Genomic DNA, 16,021 nt, shown 5'->3' with positions numbered 1-16,021 from the left:
TTACTGTAAATGATAGTCTCTAAAACAGTTCTTCTCTTTATAAAAACATAGAGGAATTGAGCATTTCATGCACTGTACTCTTGTAAATCCTTTACAATTCAACATTTTACATCGTTGTTTATTTGTAGAATGCTCTGGCCAGTGATCAATTCTGTCAAATCTAATATCTTTTGGAGGCTCTTTTCGACAAGCTTTTTTTGATTGTTTTCCAACTGTTTCCTCTGCACTTGATGGTCTCCCTCTTTTTAGTGATTTTACTTGTCCATGTAAGCACAAAGTTTCTGCTAACTGCAATCTAAAAGTAACAAGTTTCATAGGCTTTTCACTGTTACGCTTTTGTTTGTGCACTCTCTTATACAGCAACCAAGCATTGATAATCGTCAGGTCTAATAAATGATAAAACAACCGAAAATACCACTTTTTGCTTCGCATTATTATTTTATACCTTCCAATCAAACTGTCAAGTAAGTCCACACCTCCCATGTGCTTGTTGTAAGTTTTTATAACGTAAGGGCAATTTACTTTTACATGACATTTTTGTTTCCTGTCAAAGCGCTGTACTTCACTTACCGGGTTTGTACCAGCAAATGTAGAGAGCATTGTGACAGTTTTATTGTCTTTCCATGATACATTTGACAGTTCACAGCCATCATATTCAGCCACAAATTCAGTGATGGATCCACGAACTTGTAACTTCAGCTCCCTTTCAGTTGGAAGTTTGCAGTCTGGAATTCTATTTCTTCTAATAGTTCCAAGAGATAAAATTCCCTTTTTCTTCAAATATACTTGCAGAGGAATAGAAGTGTAATAATTGTCAAAGTAAAGTTTGTGATTAACATTTTCTTGAACAGGACGAGTTAATCTAATAACTACATTACTACTAGCTCCTAAATCAGGCTCTTGAAGTATATTAGCAACATCAAGTTCTTTGCCACCATAAATCTCGAAATTGTATGCAAATCCGGATACTCCACTCAAAATGAAGAGTTTGTAACCGTATTTATGGGGCTTGTCAGGCATATACTGTTTTAAATGGTGTCTAGCTTTAGTAGCACACATTTGTTCATCGACACATAAACATTCTTCCATAGGAATGGAAAGGAAAGATTTTTGAAGTTCATCAATCAAAGGTCTCAGTTTGAAAAACTTATCCTGGCCTCCTTGCAAATCAGTTGAAAATGCATTATTGTCATTGAAATGAAGATATCTTCTTATTTTTTCAAATTCGTTAACGGGCATAGAATTTTGAATGAGAGATATTCCAACAGCAGGATTCCAGTACAATCTAAAATCTTTAACACTTGATACAGAACTCAATATACAAATTCCCAAATATTTTCTTATATCAGATGATGTTACATTCAGAGGTTTCTCAGGTGTCTGTTGTACACTATATAGAATAGTTTGTTCAGAAATAAAAGTTATGAGATCCGGATGAAAAAAATATGAAAAAAACTCATAAGGTGTTTCCAAATTCAAAATATTTTGAGGTAACTGTGTATCTCCACTGAAAGTTATGATTTCAGGATTTACTTGCAAAGACTTTTTCTTCCATACAAGTTTAATTTTTTCCTTTTTAACTTTCTTACTTTTTTCCTCTAATGTCTTGTTACCTGAAGTCGAACTTTCGTTTTGAATATTCACTTCATTTTCAGATGATTCAGAATCATTGTTATTGTCAGAAATATCTTCTGAATTTCTATTGAAGAGAACATTAGGATTAAATGTAGGATCTTCATCGCTATCATCAAAATCATCATCGCTTCCACTCGAAAGAGCATTCCATATTTCATCTGTCAATAATTTCTTTTTACCATCTGTATCAACAAAGTAAACAGACCTATGCTCTTCCATTATTCTAGCTTATAGAATTTCAAAGAAAAAATAAATTGCTTCTAATTATATCACAAAACTCATAATTAAAACTGCAAAGACAAAAAAGAAAGACAAAATGTAACATAAGTAGTATAAACAAAGCACATGCTTTCTGAACTACAGTGTTGAGTTGAATTGTTCATCGCATCCTTCCTGCATGATGTTGCCAAATGGCTACAGATACATATTGTGGCTTAAATTTTTTTTAAATATTCGCTTTATCATAAAAAGCCTAATAAACGAATTTTAATAGTTCATTTTATGCATATGATTTTTTTAATGGACCTAGGAAAACATTTAATAGTAAATAAAAATTTCAAAATATGGCCATTTATGTGATTGCAAAAGTCTACTGCTATGTCTCCATTTACTGTTATCCACGGACACCTACCGCCATCTATTGAGAATAAATGGTGATAACTGAATCAAAGAAGTCCAAACTTACTTTTAATGCACAGTGTTGCCTCATGGCTACATTTTTCTGGTCATGAAGATGACAAATCGCCAGTGTAGCCAAATGGCAACATGATGCAGTGTAGGGTTAATAGTATCCTATAAAATTGCATTATGATCCTAGTATTCAACCAAATGCTCTTCAGCCAGCCTTTTCCCATGCTAAATATACTGTATTTTTCGAACTACTTTCAAAATCGTAAACTCAGTAATGAACAAGTTGATAAAGCCCTCCTGGAAATTCCTGATATGATACAAGATATCTATAAAAATCAAATAATTCACTGTTAAAATATTGCTTTTTCCCAATTATTAATGAAATTAAGACTTGTGCAAATGTGTAACCATTTATAGTGGGATTAAATAGTCTCACTTCTTTTTATCTGGGATAACATTTAGTATGTCATTTTGAACCTTAACTAATTACATATCTTAGAATTCATAATTATTTTGTATCGGGGGGGGGGGGAATGTTCCTGTTTATATATATATATATATCCTGTATAATTTTGTATTAAAATTGGGCAGGAAAAAAAAAACAGTAAAAATATATATAAGGAACAAAATTGAGCTACAGATATTAAAATCTAAAAATACTGATTCAGTGTTAATCCTTTAACTTACAAATTTAATTTCCTAGTTAGATAACATCTGATTTGAGACATTCATTATTTAAATTTCTATAATAATATAAAAGGCATTTGTGATATTGTAGCCTTTCCAAGTGATTTTTGCATTTTAAATTAATACTTTCACTTAACTGCAGATTTAAAATGAAAAATTCAGTAATTTGATGTGTGTGTCAGATACATTATTGTTTGCAAAGAGGTTAAAATAAATTTTAACCCTTAAATGCAGGATTATTTGTTTTGAATTAAAAGAAATGTGTATTACAGGAAAATAGTCATATGTTCCATAGAAAATTTAAGTGATAATATGCTATATTTATTTTTTAATAAGTTGTATGTAGACTTTTGACAACATACAGTATTTTCCAAAAATCCAACTTGTATCTAAATAATTTTCAAATACAATATCAAACATTGATAGCTTACCACACAACAGATGCGAAGTAATTTTTTAACAATTAGATAAGTCACACCTTTATTGGGAGGTTGATAAAATCTCTTAACTCTTCAGGTAATACACTAAACTTTATCAACCACCACATTCAAATGTAAAAAAAATAATATAAATTACCCCCCCCCCCAAATTTTTTTTTCTTTCACGCACAATTTATTGTCTATGGTTATCAATGTGAATTCAGAAATGGATACACTCAGCAAAAATTAAAGAATAAAATTACGCAGAACTACTGAGTAAAACTAAGTAGAACTGAATGCAAACAATTGGCAACAATATGAATTTAAGGGTTAAAAGGAGAGAACAATTACAGAGCCTTACATGTTTTCTTCATTTATATATTTTTGTTTGATTTTAATACCATTCTATATAAATAAATTTGAAGACATTCAAATTCTTTATGCTAACCTTTTTTTCTTAACATTTAAGAAAAGCCTTTGTCTTTTAAAGACATGATAAATAGTAAATTCCAATCTAATTAGAAATGTATTGCCTTAATGCAAGGCACACATAGTTATAATTTTTTCAGAAAAAATATAATTAGCATAGAGGACTTTGAAATGTTCAAAGTCAATATTAACAAATTTTTAGTTAAGCAAGTTTTAAAATAATTATAAGCTTTTGTATTAATTTTGAAACTAAATTTTAAAAATATCAAAATTAATATATCATTATTAATACAAAATCAAATAAATCAAAACAAAATTAATGAACAACTTTGAAGTTCAATGAAAACAATTTTTCACCAGCATAAACATTACATCTCTTCTTTCCTCCCCCCTCCCAATTAGGAATGGTAATCAAACATTAAAAAATACAAGTCATAGGAAATAATTATAAATAAAATAACCAGATGAATTATAATATAAAAACTTGAATAATTATACAAGTTGTCTTTAAATTGATTTCTCATAAGTGGACTTTTCACAACTTTGCAAGCAGATTTTGCATAACTTTTTGTATGTTGACTTTCATTAAACAAAAATGGATTTCGCAAAACTCAAATTTGTATAACTATTGATGAATGAACTTTGTAAAACTCTGTGCTTGGATTTAGCGTAATTCTGTGTCAGGAGCTGCATAACTCAGTATAACCCAACTTTGCACAATTCTTTTTTGAATAATATTGCATAAATTGACTTCCAAACTCTATGAAAGTGGATTTTGTATAATTCTGTGCAAGTCACTTCAGCATAATTATACATGAGAGATCTTTATATAAAATTCATCCTCTTCCAAGGAGCACCTCAAATATGGGAATGAGAAGTCCCACATGGTGCTTAGTTCTCGCCTGCCTGGTGGGTACAGAAATGGTGCGAGGACAACTACTCCCTATTGATGACGGGATGTGTTTCCTCTGGGAGGAATTATACTATGGCTAATGATGACCCTTGGGACATAATCATAGTTCTCGCTTAAGCTGTCACAGTCATTCAGATTAATATAAGATGGAGTGGAGTAGCCTTTGTACATATGTAAAATTCAAATTTTGGGTGAGATCAAAGATCTGTAATTAGATAAATGAATGTGCACAAGGAATAAAACATGCACAAACTTTCTAAAACTAACCAGTTCACTTTCGTAATAAATCGCAAACAAGCTTTATATTTAATGAACCAATTTATTTTTCAAATTTTTATCACCATTACATTAAAAAAAGGGATTTATCAAAGCTTCCAATGCATAAATTTTGCTTTCAAATAAAAACACAAATAACTTAAATAACATCAATAAGACATTCAGAGCAACATGTTTTTAAAATGTTAGAAATCCAAAAAGGGCATCAATAAATAGTTCATACACATATATACTTTTGCAAAATGTTCAACAGTTCATAAGATAATACAATGCTCTACCCAAAACAGAGATGGCACCATGTTAATATAACCTTCACAAATGCATTTAACAGCAGAGCTTGAGAAGAAAATTAATAATAATAATATTCTTCCATTAGATCAATAGCAGCAGCTGTCAGCCTAAGGGTTGGCGTGACACGGCACATTCTACAAGTTCAGCGATTGCCACATGTACCAATAGCTGGAAAAATAGAAAACAAAATCTCAAGTTTCTGGTGTTTATGATTGCAGTAGTTGGCGCATTTTAACTGCTGTTGAGCTAACAGAATTCCCAAGACTTTAATATCCATCATTTGAGAAGTCGATTTTGGCATAATCTGGATACTTTTCTTTCAACAGTCGACAAGTTTGCAGATGATCAGCTCTTCCATATCCCTAAAAATTATAAAAACATTTGTTAAAGAATGAAAATTAAATTTTTTGGAGATTGCATTATCAAATCTCAAAAATGGTAATTTTGAATGTTCGGATAGAACATCAAAAATAATTTAGCCTTGTTCTATTCTAAATAAGGCAATGCTTTATAATTTTAATTGCTTCTGTTATTACATTTATAGTTAAAGCTGAGTAATTGAAATTTTTTACACATTGTTCGGTGTTTTTAATAGCTTTTGTTTAAAGAGTAAAGTTATATAAATTTCTTATTCAAAATTTTGCAAATGTCAGCTTTAATGATATTTTCCATTAACAAAAATAAATTTGCACATAATTCTTAAAACAAATTATCCTCTCTCCCTTTTTATATTATATAAAATGTTTTAACATACCATACAGAATTTTCTTAAAGAAGTAAATTACCCAAAGACAAATTAAAATCTTATAACACTATAGGGCAAGAAACATTATTCTCATGAGGTAGATAGTATATAATAGCAGTAAAGAGCTCAACTGTTCCTGTTGCCAAATCCTTGCTCAAATCCAATGTTCAACTGCCAAATCCTGTTTTGCTGTAGTACAATAAAATCTCCCATAATATGTGCCTAATTAATTAACAATATCAAAATAATGGCACTTATGAAGGTATAAATTAAAATTCCAAAATTTAAAAATATGCAACAGCTTAGTCTTTTTAAAAGAGGTAAGCTAATGATATAGACAATTCTGCTCTCATCACACCTTCTGTTGATGATGGTGAAATAATTGTACAAGGAAAGGAAAAAGATAAAACAGAGATGAAATGAAGATTTCATGCAGACCAAGAAAAGTAGCACAATAAAAAGCAAATGAAAGTTTATAGATTTTCAAAAAAATTAACTAAACAATCTCTATTTATGTCAATGCATAATGTTTTAAGACTTCATTCAAGATAAAGTGGATTTTTAAATCTGGAGGCTTTATTATAAATACACACATCCAAAGTTACATTCATTTCTTATTAAGAAATACATAACTTTCAATAACATTAAAATGTTATGTTGGCTCATCTGAAATATGAAATTTTATGTACAAAATTTAAATAATCCATTCAATTTTAGAAATTCTTTATTCAATTGTAACTGAACATTTGAAAAACATGAGCAAAAGATCCATATGCTGCAAATTCTCCAAATGGCATCGCAAAACGTTAACAGATAAATTCTAGAAATAAGCAACTAATTATCCAGACAAAATCTCTCATCTGATATCAAGATCTTATCCTACTTGTTAAAAGAGGTGCAACAGTATTTGTTCTTCCAGTGTTGGAAATCATTTAATAGGGCCATACATCATGCTCATTTATCTAGGCAGAAAAAATTATGGAATATTCTTGGGGGAAGATAAATCATATTTGTTTCAATAAAAGTTCAGTACTTGCTGCATCATAAAATATGATTCTAATGAGATGAAACTATGACTCATTTCCAGACCACCAAGAGATAGAGACAATAGGGACAAAACCACAAGAACTGCTGGACTGAATAATAGGGCAGCCGTAGAATATTAACTATGTGGAGGAAACAGAATAACAACACTTTGCTCTTGGACAATGTTTTATTCTCAGTGCCCTTAACTATTTCAGCTATATTTTTCAATATCTAAGACTCGCATTTTACCACGGGTGAATCAAATGTAGTAGCTCTATACCAGAAAAGTTACCTGTCATGTTAGTATAGTCACAATAAATTGAATGATTGAGCTGCCATGACAGCATAGGTACAAAGGTGAACACAAAATAGACCTCATTATGGTGGTGTCCATTCGACAGTCCCTCACCGAATAGGTATGACCCAATACAAAATATGGAGGCAACTCAGACCCATTTAGAGGCATACCTACATAAAATAGTACCCAGGACAAATATCAAAACAGTACCCTATCCCACTCTTTTAACTGCACTCTTTATATCGCCCCTTCCACAAATGTTATATCAAGTGGGAGTTGAAATTAAGCCTAAGTAATTATATATATATATAAATCATTTTTGAACTAATATGGCAGTTGATCAACACATTTTAATTATTCAGACAGATTCATTGAACTATTTATAAATACTGATATAAAAAAAATTGCATTTAAACCATGTAAAATCATTTGAAACTATATTTTAAAACTTAACAACTGACGAAATGTACATATAGTTATACATTACATACATTATATAAAAATATAACTAATCATTTCAAAGGGATATTTCATTATTTCAGACCCAAAAAAGCATTGGGGCTAGGGTTCATCAGCTAGTTTATTTTGGCTAGTTTATATATATATATATATATATATATATATATATATATATATATAAATTTTTCACACAAATATCTGTTTAAATTTCTTACTTAAATCTTCATTTACTGGCTTAAACTATTAATATATCAAATATGTCCTAAACAACAATAACAAAATTTAATTACAATCTTTTGAAATGACTTTTTTAAATTTTAATATTTTTATGGTGTCATTTAATGAAAGAGCCTTCTGTTTTAATGTTTATTAAACAGTTCTATCCATTAATACTAAAAGTGAAAATGTGTTTTTCATCTGCCTGTGTGTTGTGTTGCATCATTACCAGCCTTCAAATAAAATATTGTGGTTTATAAAATGCTAAACACGAATTGCAATTTAAAATTTTTTACTATTAATAAAAAATATAAAGGTTTATAATGCAAAACAAGTTTTTAAATCTTTTCAAAACTTTAACATTTTAAAATACTGAATGATTTAAAACCCAAGCAAAAAGCAGTTATCAAGAATGGTATCGGTCAATAAATTAAAATTAAAAAAATAAGCATGCTTTGCCAATTTACATTTCTGGAATATGACTAAAACTTGAATTATCATATTACTGTCATATATATTCAAGATAATTATAAACCAGTCATTGTTCATGCAAAATAATCATGTTCGGAAAAGAGTATTTTTTTGTATTTTATAATAATGTGACTAAAGATAGCATTACCTTTGAAATAAAAAATTTGAAAATTTTAAGAAACATTATAAACATTGAGCAATATTAAAAAAATTATTTCAATATTTTTTTACATCATGGATCATTTCAGATTATTTACCTGTGAATAACCATAAACATGAATAGTTTTTGCAGCAGGATCATGTTTTATGCGACCCCCACCAACACATTCACATTCTAAACCAAGTTTTTCAATATCAGGTGTGGTTACTTCATAAATGTCACCTTTATGAAGGAAAAAAAATCCAATTAAAACATCTGAATTGGAAAAGTAAAAGCACAATCGAATAATTATTTCTCTGTATAAAAAAAATTAAAAATCTGTTATTTCTGCTAATAATAAAGATGAACATTTGTAGTATTGGCACTCTACAGGCCAGACCATAATGATATTTATAAATACAATTTTACTAATGATAATACTATATTTAATTTAAATGAATTGGGGATTCATGTATTCCCTTGGAGTAATGAATAACAAAATTATTAGTGGATTTCAGACATGACAATTGAGATCAAAGGAAACTGTAAGGTTGTTAATTATAAAAAAAAAAATGTTATTACTTACTTTCTATATAAACTAAATAAACAAATTTGTAAAAAATACAAATACTATAAATTATAAATTATTAAAACAATATTCTTAAAGTTAATATGATTGTTTGTCATGTATAATAAAAATGGAAAGTCTAAATTAATATAATTCGATACAAGCATGAATACCAAACCAATTTTATTGCTAATGAAAATGAATGTGTGTGTCTGTGTTGGTACTTTACAGGCCAAGCCATTTAACCTATAGCTACTGAATTTGGCACATACATTACCTTAGAGAGTAAGAATGTGTACTTCGGAATAATTTTAGAAAAAAATTTCTAATTGGAATTTCTATTCATTAAAAATTAAGCTGAATTTGATGTGTTTTGTAATAACTTTTAAAAATATTAAATTAATATTATACAGTTTCAAATTTAAAAAAAAAATTAATGATACCAATTTAATAGTCATACAAAATTTCTCCAGAATTTTGATAATTCCTATTTTTATTTCTTTATTTATTTTGCCTAATTATTAACAGATTACAATATTGTTCTGAAATTCAAACAATATTGTAATTGTTCTTATTTAAAGCAAATATTTGAAAATGTGATTTTTTTCTATTGTTGAAAGTTAAGGAAGAAAGTTTTTGTTTAATTTCTACAAGACAAATAAGGAAGTAAAGTTATAATATTGTGAAATTTAGAAGATTGATGAAAGGATATTTATGTTTCTAACAGGCTACAATGTTATGGGACTGTCACCATTATAAAAGGTTTATGTGCACCATCAATAGAACTTAAGTAAGGCTATAATATGAGAGACATGATATGAGACATTAATATGAAATTATTTGACAAAATCATAGGCATGAAGCTATATTTGAATGATTTATCTGAAAGCAATAAAATCAATATTTTTGGTGAATCAGTAGTCTCCTAAGACAACTAATATTTTTATAAAAAGCATTACTCCAGGCTTATTTAATCCACTTTGCACCAAATTCTTTTGATTTTACAGCAGATTTAAAAAAATAATATTTAAAAGAATGGACAGAATTTATTTAATCTGAAATCTTCAGAATACTTTACTTGTGAATTTTTAAGAAAAAATGCATTCATAAATACTATTATTTGTTTTTGAACTTAAAACATGAAAAACAAAAAGCAGAGTAGCTTAGCAGGTTAGAGCAGAGCATGTTAAGAGTTTGATATCACTCTGTATATGACATATTCAATTGAGATTTCTATCAGTTCATAATTAATGTACTTAAACATATAAAATTTAAGAATTAATTTTTAATGTTTTTCTCATTACTAGCTGTAATTTTCAAATAAAAATTTTCACCAATTTTCAGAACATTTCAGACAGACTATGGAAAGGCGAAAATTATAAACAAATAATAATAAAAAAAAAATTAACTAAAGATAATTATAGTCTAAATATATCTCTAATCCCAAATGCCAAATCTAAGAATTTAACTAAAATATGTAATTTAACTTTATAAAAGCAAGTATTTTGCTTCTTACTTATTTCCATTTTTATGGCACAAGTTTATTTATCATCATTTCAGTGAATATATTTTTATATAATTTTATGTAATGCATATCATTGAAGAAAGTATTAGATAATTTAAAAACAGAAAAAAAAAAAAAAAAAAATTCAAAATATTTTCAAACTGGAAACAAAAATACTATGTAATTTTTTTTTATTATATTGATTCTATCACAATGTATTTTCTTATTTATTAAATATTACTTCTTATTTAAAAATTATTAGAATTTTGAAAAATTGTTATAAATTTAATAAAAGAATTATCATTAATTTTCAAAGATGAAAAATGCAAATTTTTCAATAAAATACTTAAGAAAGATCAATATACACTAAAAAGAATTATATGAAATATAGTAAATATTTTTTTTTAATTAAGCTAAATTACTTCATACTTATCTCCACATTTGACTATATGCAATCTAGCACATAATTGATGAGACAGTAATTTTTAAAAATACATGTAAAGAATGGTACTTAAAAAATTCTTTAAAAATCATCCATCTTTATTTATTAATCATCATCTTTATTTATAAAACTCTTGGATTTTATACTTTTACTAGAATACAAACCATATATAAGTATTGACAGACAATATTCTAAAATAAATATCCAAAAATTTTATTACATTTGAATATTCTTTTTAAATTAAATTCTTCACAGAATTTCTGATTAGTTAATTTGAAATTTTGAATTGTTACAAATTATAAATTATTATGTAACATTAAAATAATTTTCTTTCTAATCAAACTTGGTGAAACAGTCTTAAATATTCTTAAATAATAATCATTTAGATTATTAAACTGCTTAAAAAAGGAAATTCACTGCTAACCACATTATAATTAGAATATCGAATTGAAAATTTGATTATGTATCTAATTATATCATATACTTTTACCAAGAATCATAAATTTCTGACAATGCATCTCTCTATATATAAAAAAACAATTATAATAAACATATAAAAAAACTATTTATTAATATATTTATTTCTGAGTTAAAAATAATGGTTTTATTTGCATATGTTTACTGCTTTGTACAATATTAATTCACTATCAGAAAAATTTGGAAGAATTTTCTATAAAATATAGATAGTTAAATAAATTTAACACCTTTACATTACAAAGAAAATAGAAATATATTATATAATATAAAATTATAAACCAATCAAAAAAAGAGTTAGTACAGATAGATGTTTGTTATTGTTAGAATTACAGCTAGAACTCTCAAAATAAAAATTTATATTTTCTAAAGACAGAAAATTTTACAGAAATATTAAATGACAGTTTAATATTTTTTATTGTATTCATCTAATTCAAAGCATTATTTTAGTTGCCAATGCCCCTTTTTTTCTCAACTCATATAAAGCCTATGACAAAAAATACAACTTCAATGGATAGGATTTTCCTACTGACTTTTAATATTCCGTATTCAGATAACATTTAAACCACTGTTTAAATAATAAGTATTATAAAAAAAAAATTTAATGTTTCTTTCAGGTGGTCAGCTTCCAAGGAATTGACCACACCCAATGCAGCTCAATTGCAGATATCTTATGAGAAACCATGCAAAGACATTAAGACACTGACCCTGAAATTTATTTATATTATTTCACTAGTCAATATCTCCTGCTCCTTTTCAATACAAAATCTACAGCAGTGAATAAGGTGTAGAAAGAATACAATCAAATCAATTTACATATAATTATACAATCAATTAATATATTATTTTGGGGGAAGACTGGGTGTACGAAAGTTTCGAACATATTTACTAGTTTAAAAAATATTGCAAACAAAAATTTACAGTTCGGATAATATGCAATTTTGAGATTCCTGCATAAGTTTAAAACTGATACATCATTCTTTATTTATAATCGAGAAGAAATTAACGAATCGTCATTCAAAAATTGCTTCTCCTAGCATGGAGTATATCAAAGGTAATTTATTATATATATAAATATATTGTCGAATAACCTACTATCTAAATGAAAATGTATGAATAAAATTCAGCACGTGCAAGATGAAAAAAAATAATAATATATATTTAACAACAGTTATTTACCATGATAACCAGCTGAAGCATCACCTCTCACAATGTACTTGAAAACACTATCTTCATTATCTGGATCATATACTTTAACTAGAATGTATTTAAATGTTCCGTCGTCAATCTTTACTGATTCGACGGAATTTAATTTTTCTTCCATCTAAGCAAAATTAAATAAGATTAGTTTGGAATAAAATGAATAAATAATGCAATACTTTTCTAAAACTTAAACTTACGGAGAAATTTTTAAATTGCAAGTTTTATTCGAGTAAACTGCCGACCAAAACAAAACTATTATATTTGAAAGCAGACCCAAACCACCAATGTAGTTGCCAACTTTTTAGAGTATAACAGACAGCACTTTTATAAATACAGTCTTGGAGTAGAGTTTCCAAAATTAATATCTTGGCTTTTCCAAAATTAAAGTCGCCCTAGAGTTAAGAGACGAATTGAAAAGGATCGAAATAAATTTTATGAAAAAAAAAGACAAAGAAATACAAGTATGTGAAAAACAGTGGATAGTTTCATGTAGATTCTGTGCAGATAAACAATGATAATCAACTTGTTAATTAATATGACATACGACTGATCTAGAGTACTTGATTTTCCAATATTGAAGCAGTGTTCAAAAATTTCAAGAGATACATAATCCACGATTTTTTTTAAATTAAATATTTTTACTATTGCTATTTTTAAATATTTGTTCCAACCAACCGCTATTTTAACGACACTTTTAATTAAAAATTATGAATTAGTATAATAATAAAATTTATTAATTATAATTAATGTTTAATTTATTAATTTAAGTAAAGTGTTCACTTAATGTTATTTTTTTACTTAATATTACCTGACTTATATGACTGTATAATGACTTAATGTTATAATATTAATTTTGATTTTTTCAAAATCATTTATTTTATTTATTTATTGTAGTAAAGTATTTTCAGAAAAAAATATGAAATAAAAAAGTGTAATTTCTTTAAAATTTTCTTTTTGGTTTCATATGCTACCAATAGATGGCGCCTGCAGAATGAATGCCAATAGAAGATCACGTTTCAGGCAATTAGAAACAATTATAATTATATGCGGTTTCTAATGGTTTCAATGATTCTGTAATTCTAAAAAAAACTGGTCTGTTCATTTTTCAACCCATTCACAGATTTCTCCCTTTCTCTTTATGACCTTAATTAAGGGGATAAGAGAATGGTTTCCCTGGGGTTATTTCTGTCGTTTCCTGTCCTCCCATGGGAACACCCTTTCTTTTTCTTCTTTACACCCCTTCTTTTGAAGCCGTCGGTCTGAGCATGGCCATAGTCTGAGGTGATTCTCTGTAGAAATCTGAGTTCCGTGAAAATGATTGATATGTGGTTTCATCGATAATACTATGGGAGCTCAAAAGGATTGAACTCGGGAGGAAAAAAAAAAAAAAAAAACGTTTAGTCTACCGATAAAACAGTTGTCAAAAAAAAAAAAATGCAATTAAATGACAAGATTTTTAATGCGTTTTATTATGATTAACATAGGAACGTTTTAACTCATTTTATGCATAAGATATAAAAATATACTTTTATACTATAAGATATACTTTTTTAGTAAATGATTGAAGAAAACTTTTTCTATTTTTCATTTATTGATATTGATAAAATCGTATATTTGGGGAATAGGAATCTCTTAGATGGTACTCCTTTTCTGTTATTAAATTCAGCTGAATTAAATTATTACCTGATTTATAATTTTGGCTTAAGTAGCTTTCAATTTTTCAATTCCTACTATTAGTTCACACTCTCCCTACATATATTTACATATCTTGTTCAAATTTTCAATCGCTTATAAAATACTTTTTATTCATCCACTCAAGTTCAAATACATTTTTTTTTAAACTTGTAGTGGATGGCACTTGATGTTAATACAGTTTTTTCAAATATTAATTAATTAAATAAATTTGTCCAGTAATTTCTATTTGCTCGCGAAGTCACCAAATCCGTCACCAAATGGTCGACAAATTTGTCATCAAGCTTTGAGATTACTGACGTGAAACCCGATCATGAATAATCTAAGATATATATATATATATATATATATATATATATATATATATATATATATATATATATATATATATATATATATGAGAAAATAAGTAGGAATTCAATTTAAAAAAAAATTTGCCACTTAATGTTGTAATTCTGTCATATGCATATACATATTTATATTGACTGTAATTATTTAATAAAAAGTAACTAAAATAAAAAAAAAATTCTTGACCTAAGTAGGAATTGTTTTACAATTTTTTTTTATATATATTACTTGTTAATAATCTGTATGGGAACAACAAATATAGATAATATTATCGTATTTAATTCATCCAATTTGTCAGTTTTCTTTATACTGTGCAAAAACCATAGGAATTATTTAATTTATATATTAAATTTATGTAAACTAATTTTATGCGCTATGGGAGTATCTTATAGACTTAACTTGATTTTTACACTCTTGATGAATAAGCAAACCATAGATAGTGTTATTTTTAACAATACCACTATAATTTGCTTTTATTTGTAAATTGTATATTTGAACTGTTTAGCAACAGAAAATAGATTTTTTTCAAAAGTTCTCTAAATAGAATGAGATTCATGCGGACCGGTATTGAAATACCTTGTTAAAAGGTAAAATACACAAGGGCAGGAGGAGAGTTTTACAAGTTACAATCTTTAAAATCTTTTATGGTTTTGTTCAACAGTATTTTAAAATTATAGGTCTATTTTTAAGTATGAAATTATTAATGTTATTATATATAATTATTATTTATATTATCAAAATAATATATTAATTTTACTATTAAGTTCTTACGCATGAAACTATATAGTTTGGAAAGCCACAAACACATCGTTTTGCTACAACTTACTTATACACAATACCAATATTCAATGAAACATAACTAAGAAACTTACAATAGAAATTTTTTTTAAAAAAGTAGCACTCATTTTAACATTTTAAACTAGTAATTTGAAGATACTTTTATTTTTCTAATAAATATTTTGCAATTAATAAAATTTTATGAATTTTTAATATAACTACTCTATGTTTGTTTCTCTTATTAAAACTTTCTCTGAAAAAAATAGAATAAAGTACCAATAAAAATAATATGTAGATATAGTATATTAGAATGTAGTTAACTGACAGTCAAAAGGTGGGTTACAACCCTTCTTCATCCATTCCTTTATTTTCAGAAATT

General features: G+C 27.0%; 2 protein-coding genes across 2 annotated transcripts; both read right to left on the bottom strand.

Annotated features, from left to right (window-relative positions):
* Positions 1 to 1,854, bottom strand: LOC129971808 (piggyBac transposable element-derived protein 2-like). Its single transcript, XM_056085783.1, has 2 exons — positions 1,496 to 1,854; positions 1 to 1,390 (listed from the first exon to the last, which is right to left on the bottom strand). Exons 1-2 carry the CDS (start codon positions 1,852 to 1,854, stop codon positions 1 to 3), a joined length of 1,749 nt encoding a protein of 582 aa, XP_055941758.1.
* A 2,193-nt stretch (positions 1,855 to 4,047) lies between these two features.
* Positions 4,048 to 13,171, bottom strand: LOC129973080 (14 kDa phosphohistidine phosphatase-like). Its single transcript, XM_056087456.1, has 4 exons — positions 13,023 to 13,171; positions 12,802 to 12,946; positions 8,753 to 8,877; positions 4,048 to 5,642 (listed from the first exon to the last, which is right to left on the bottom strand). The coding sequence occupies exons 2-4, from the start codon at positions 12,944 to 12,946 to the stop codon at positions 5,547 to 5,549; spliced, it is 366 nt and encodes a 121-aa protein (XP_055943431.1). The 5' UTR covers positions 13,023 to 13,171; the 3' UTR covers positions 4,048 to 5,546.
* Positions 13,172 to 16,021: the final 2,850 nt, after the last annotated feature.

This window comes from Argiope bruennichi, chromosome 6 (assembly GCF_947563725.1).
Source record: "Argiope bruennichi chromosome 6, qqArgBrue1.1, whole genome shotgun sequence".
Lineage (NCBI taxonomy): Eukaryota > Metazoa > Arthropoda > Arachnida > Araneae > Araneidae > Argiope > Argiope bruennichi.
Note: the sequence above shows the minus strand (reverse complement) of the source record. Positions and strands in the feature narration are given on the sequence as shown.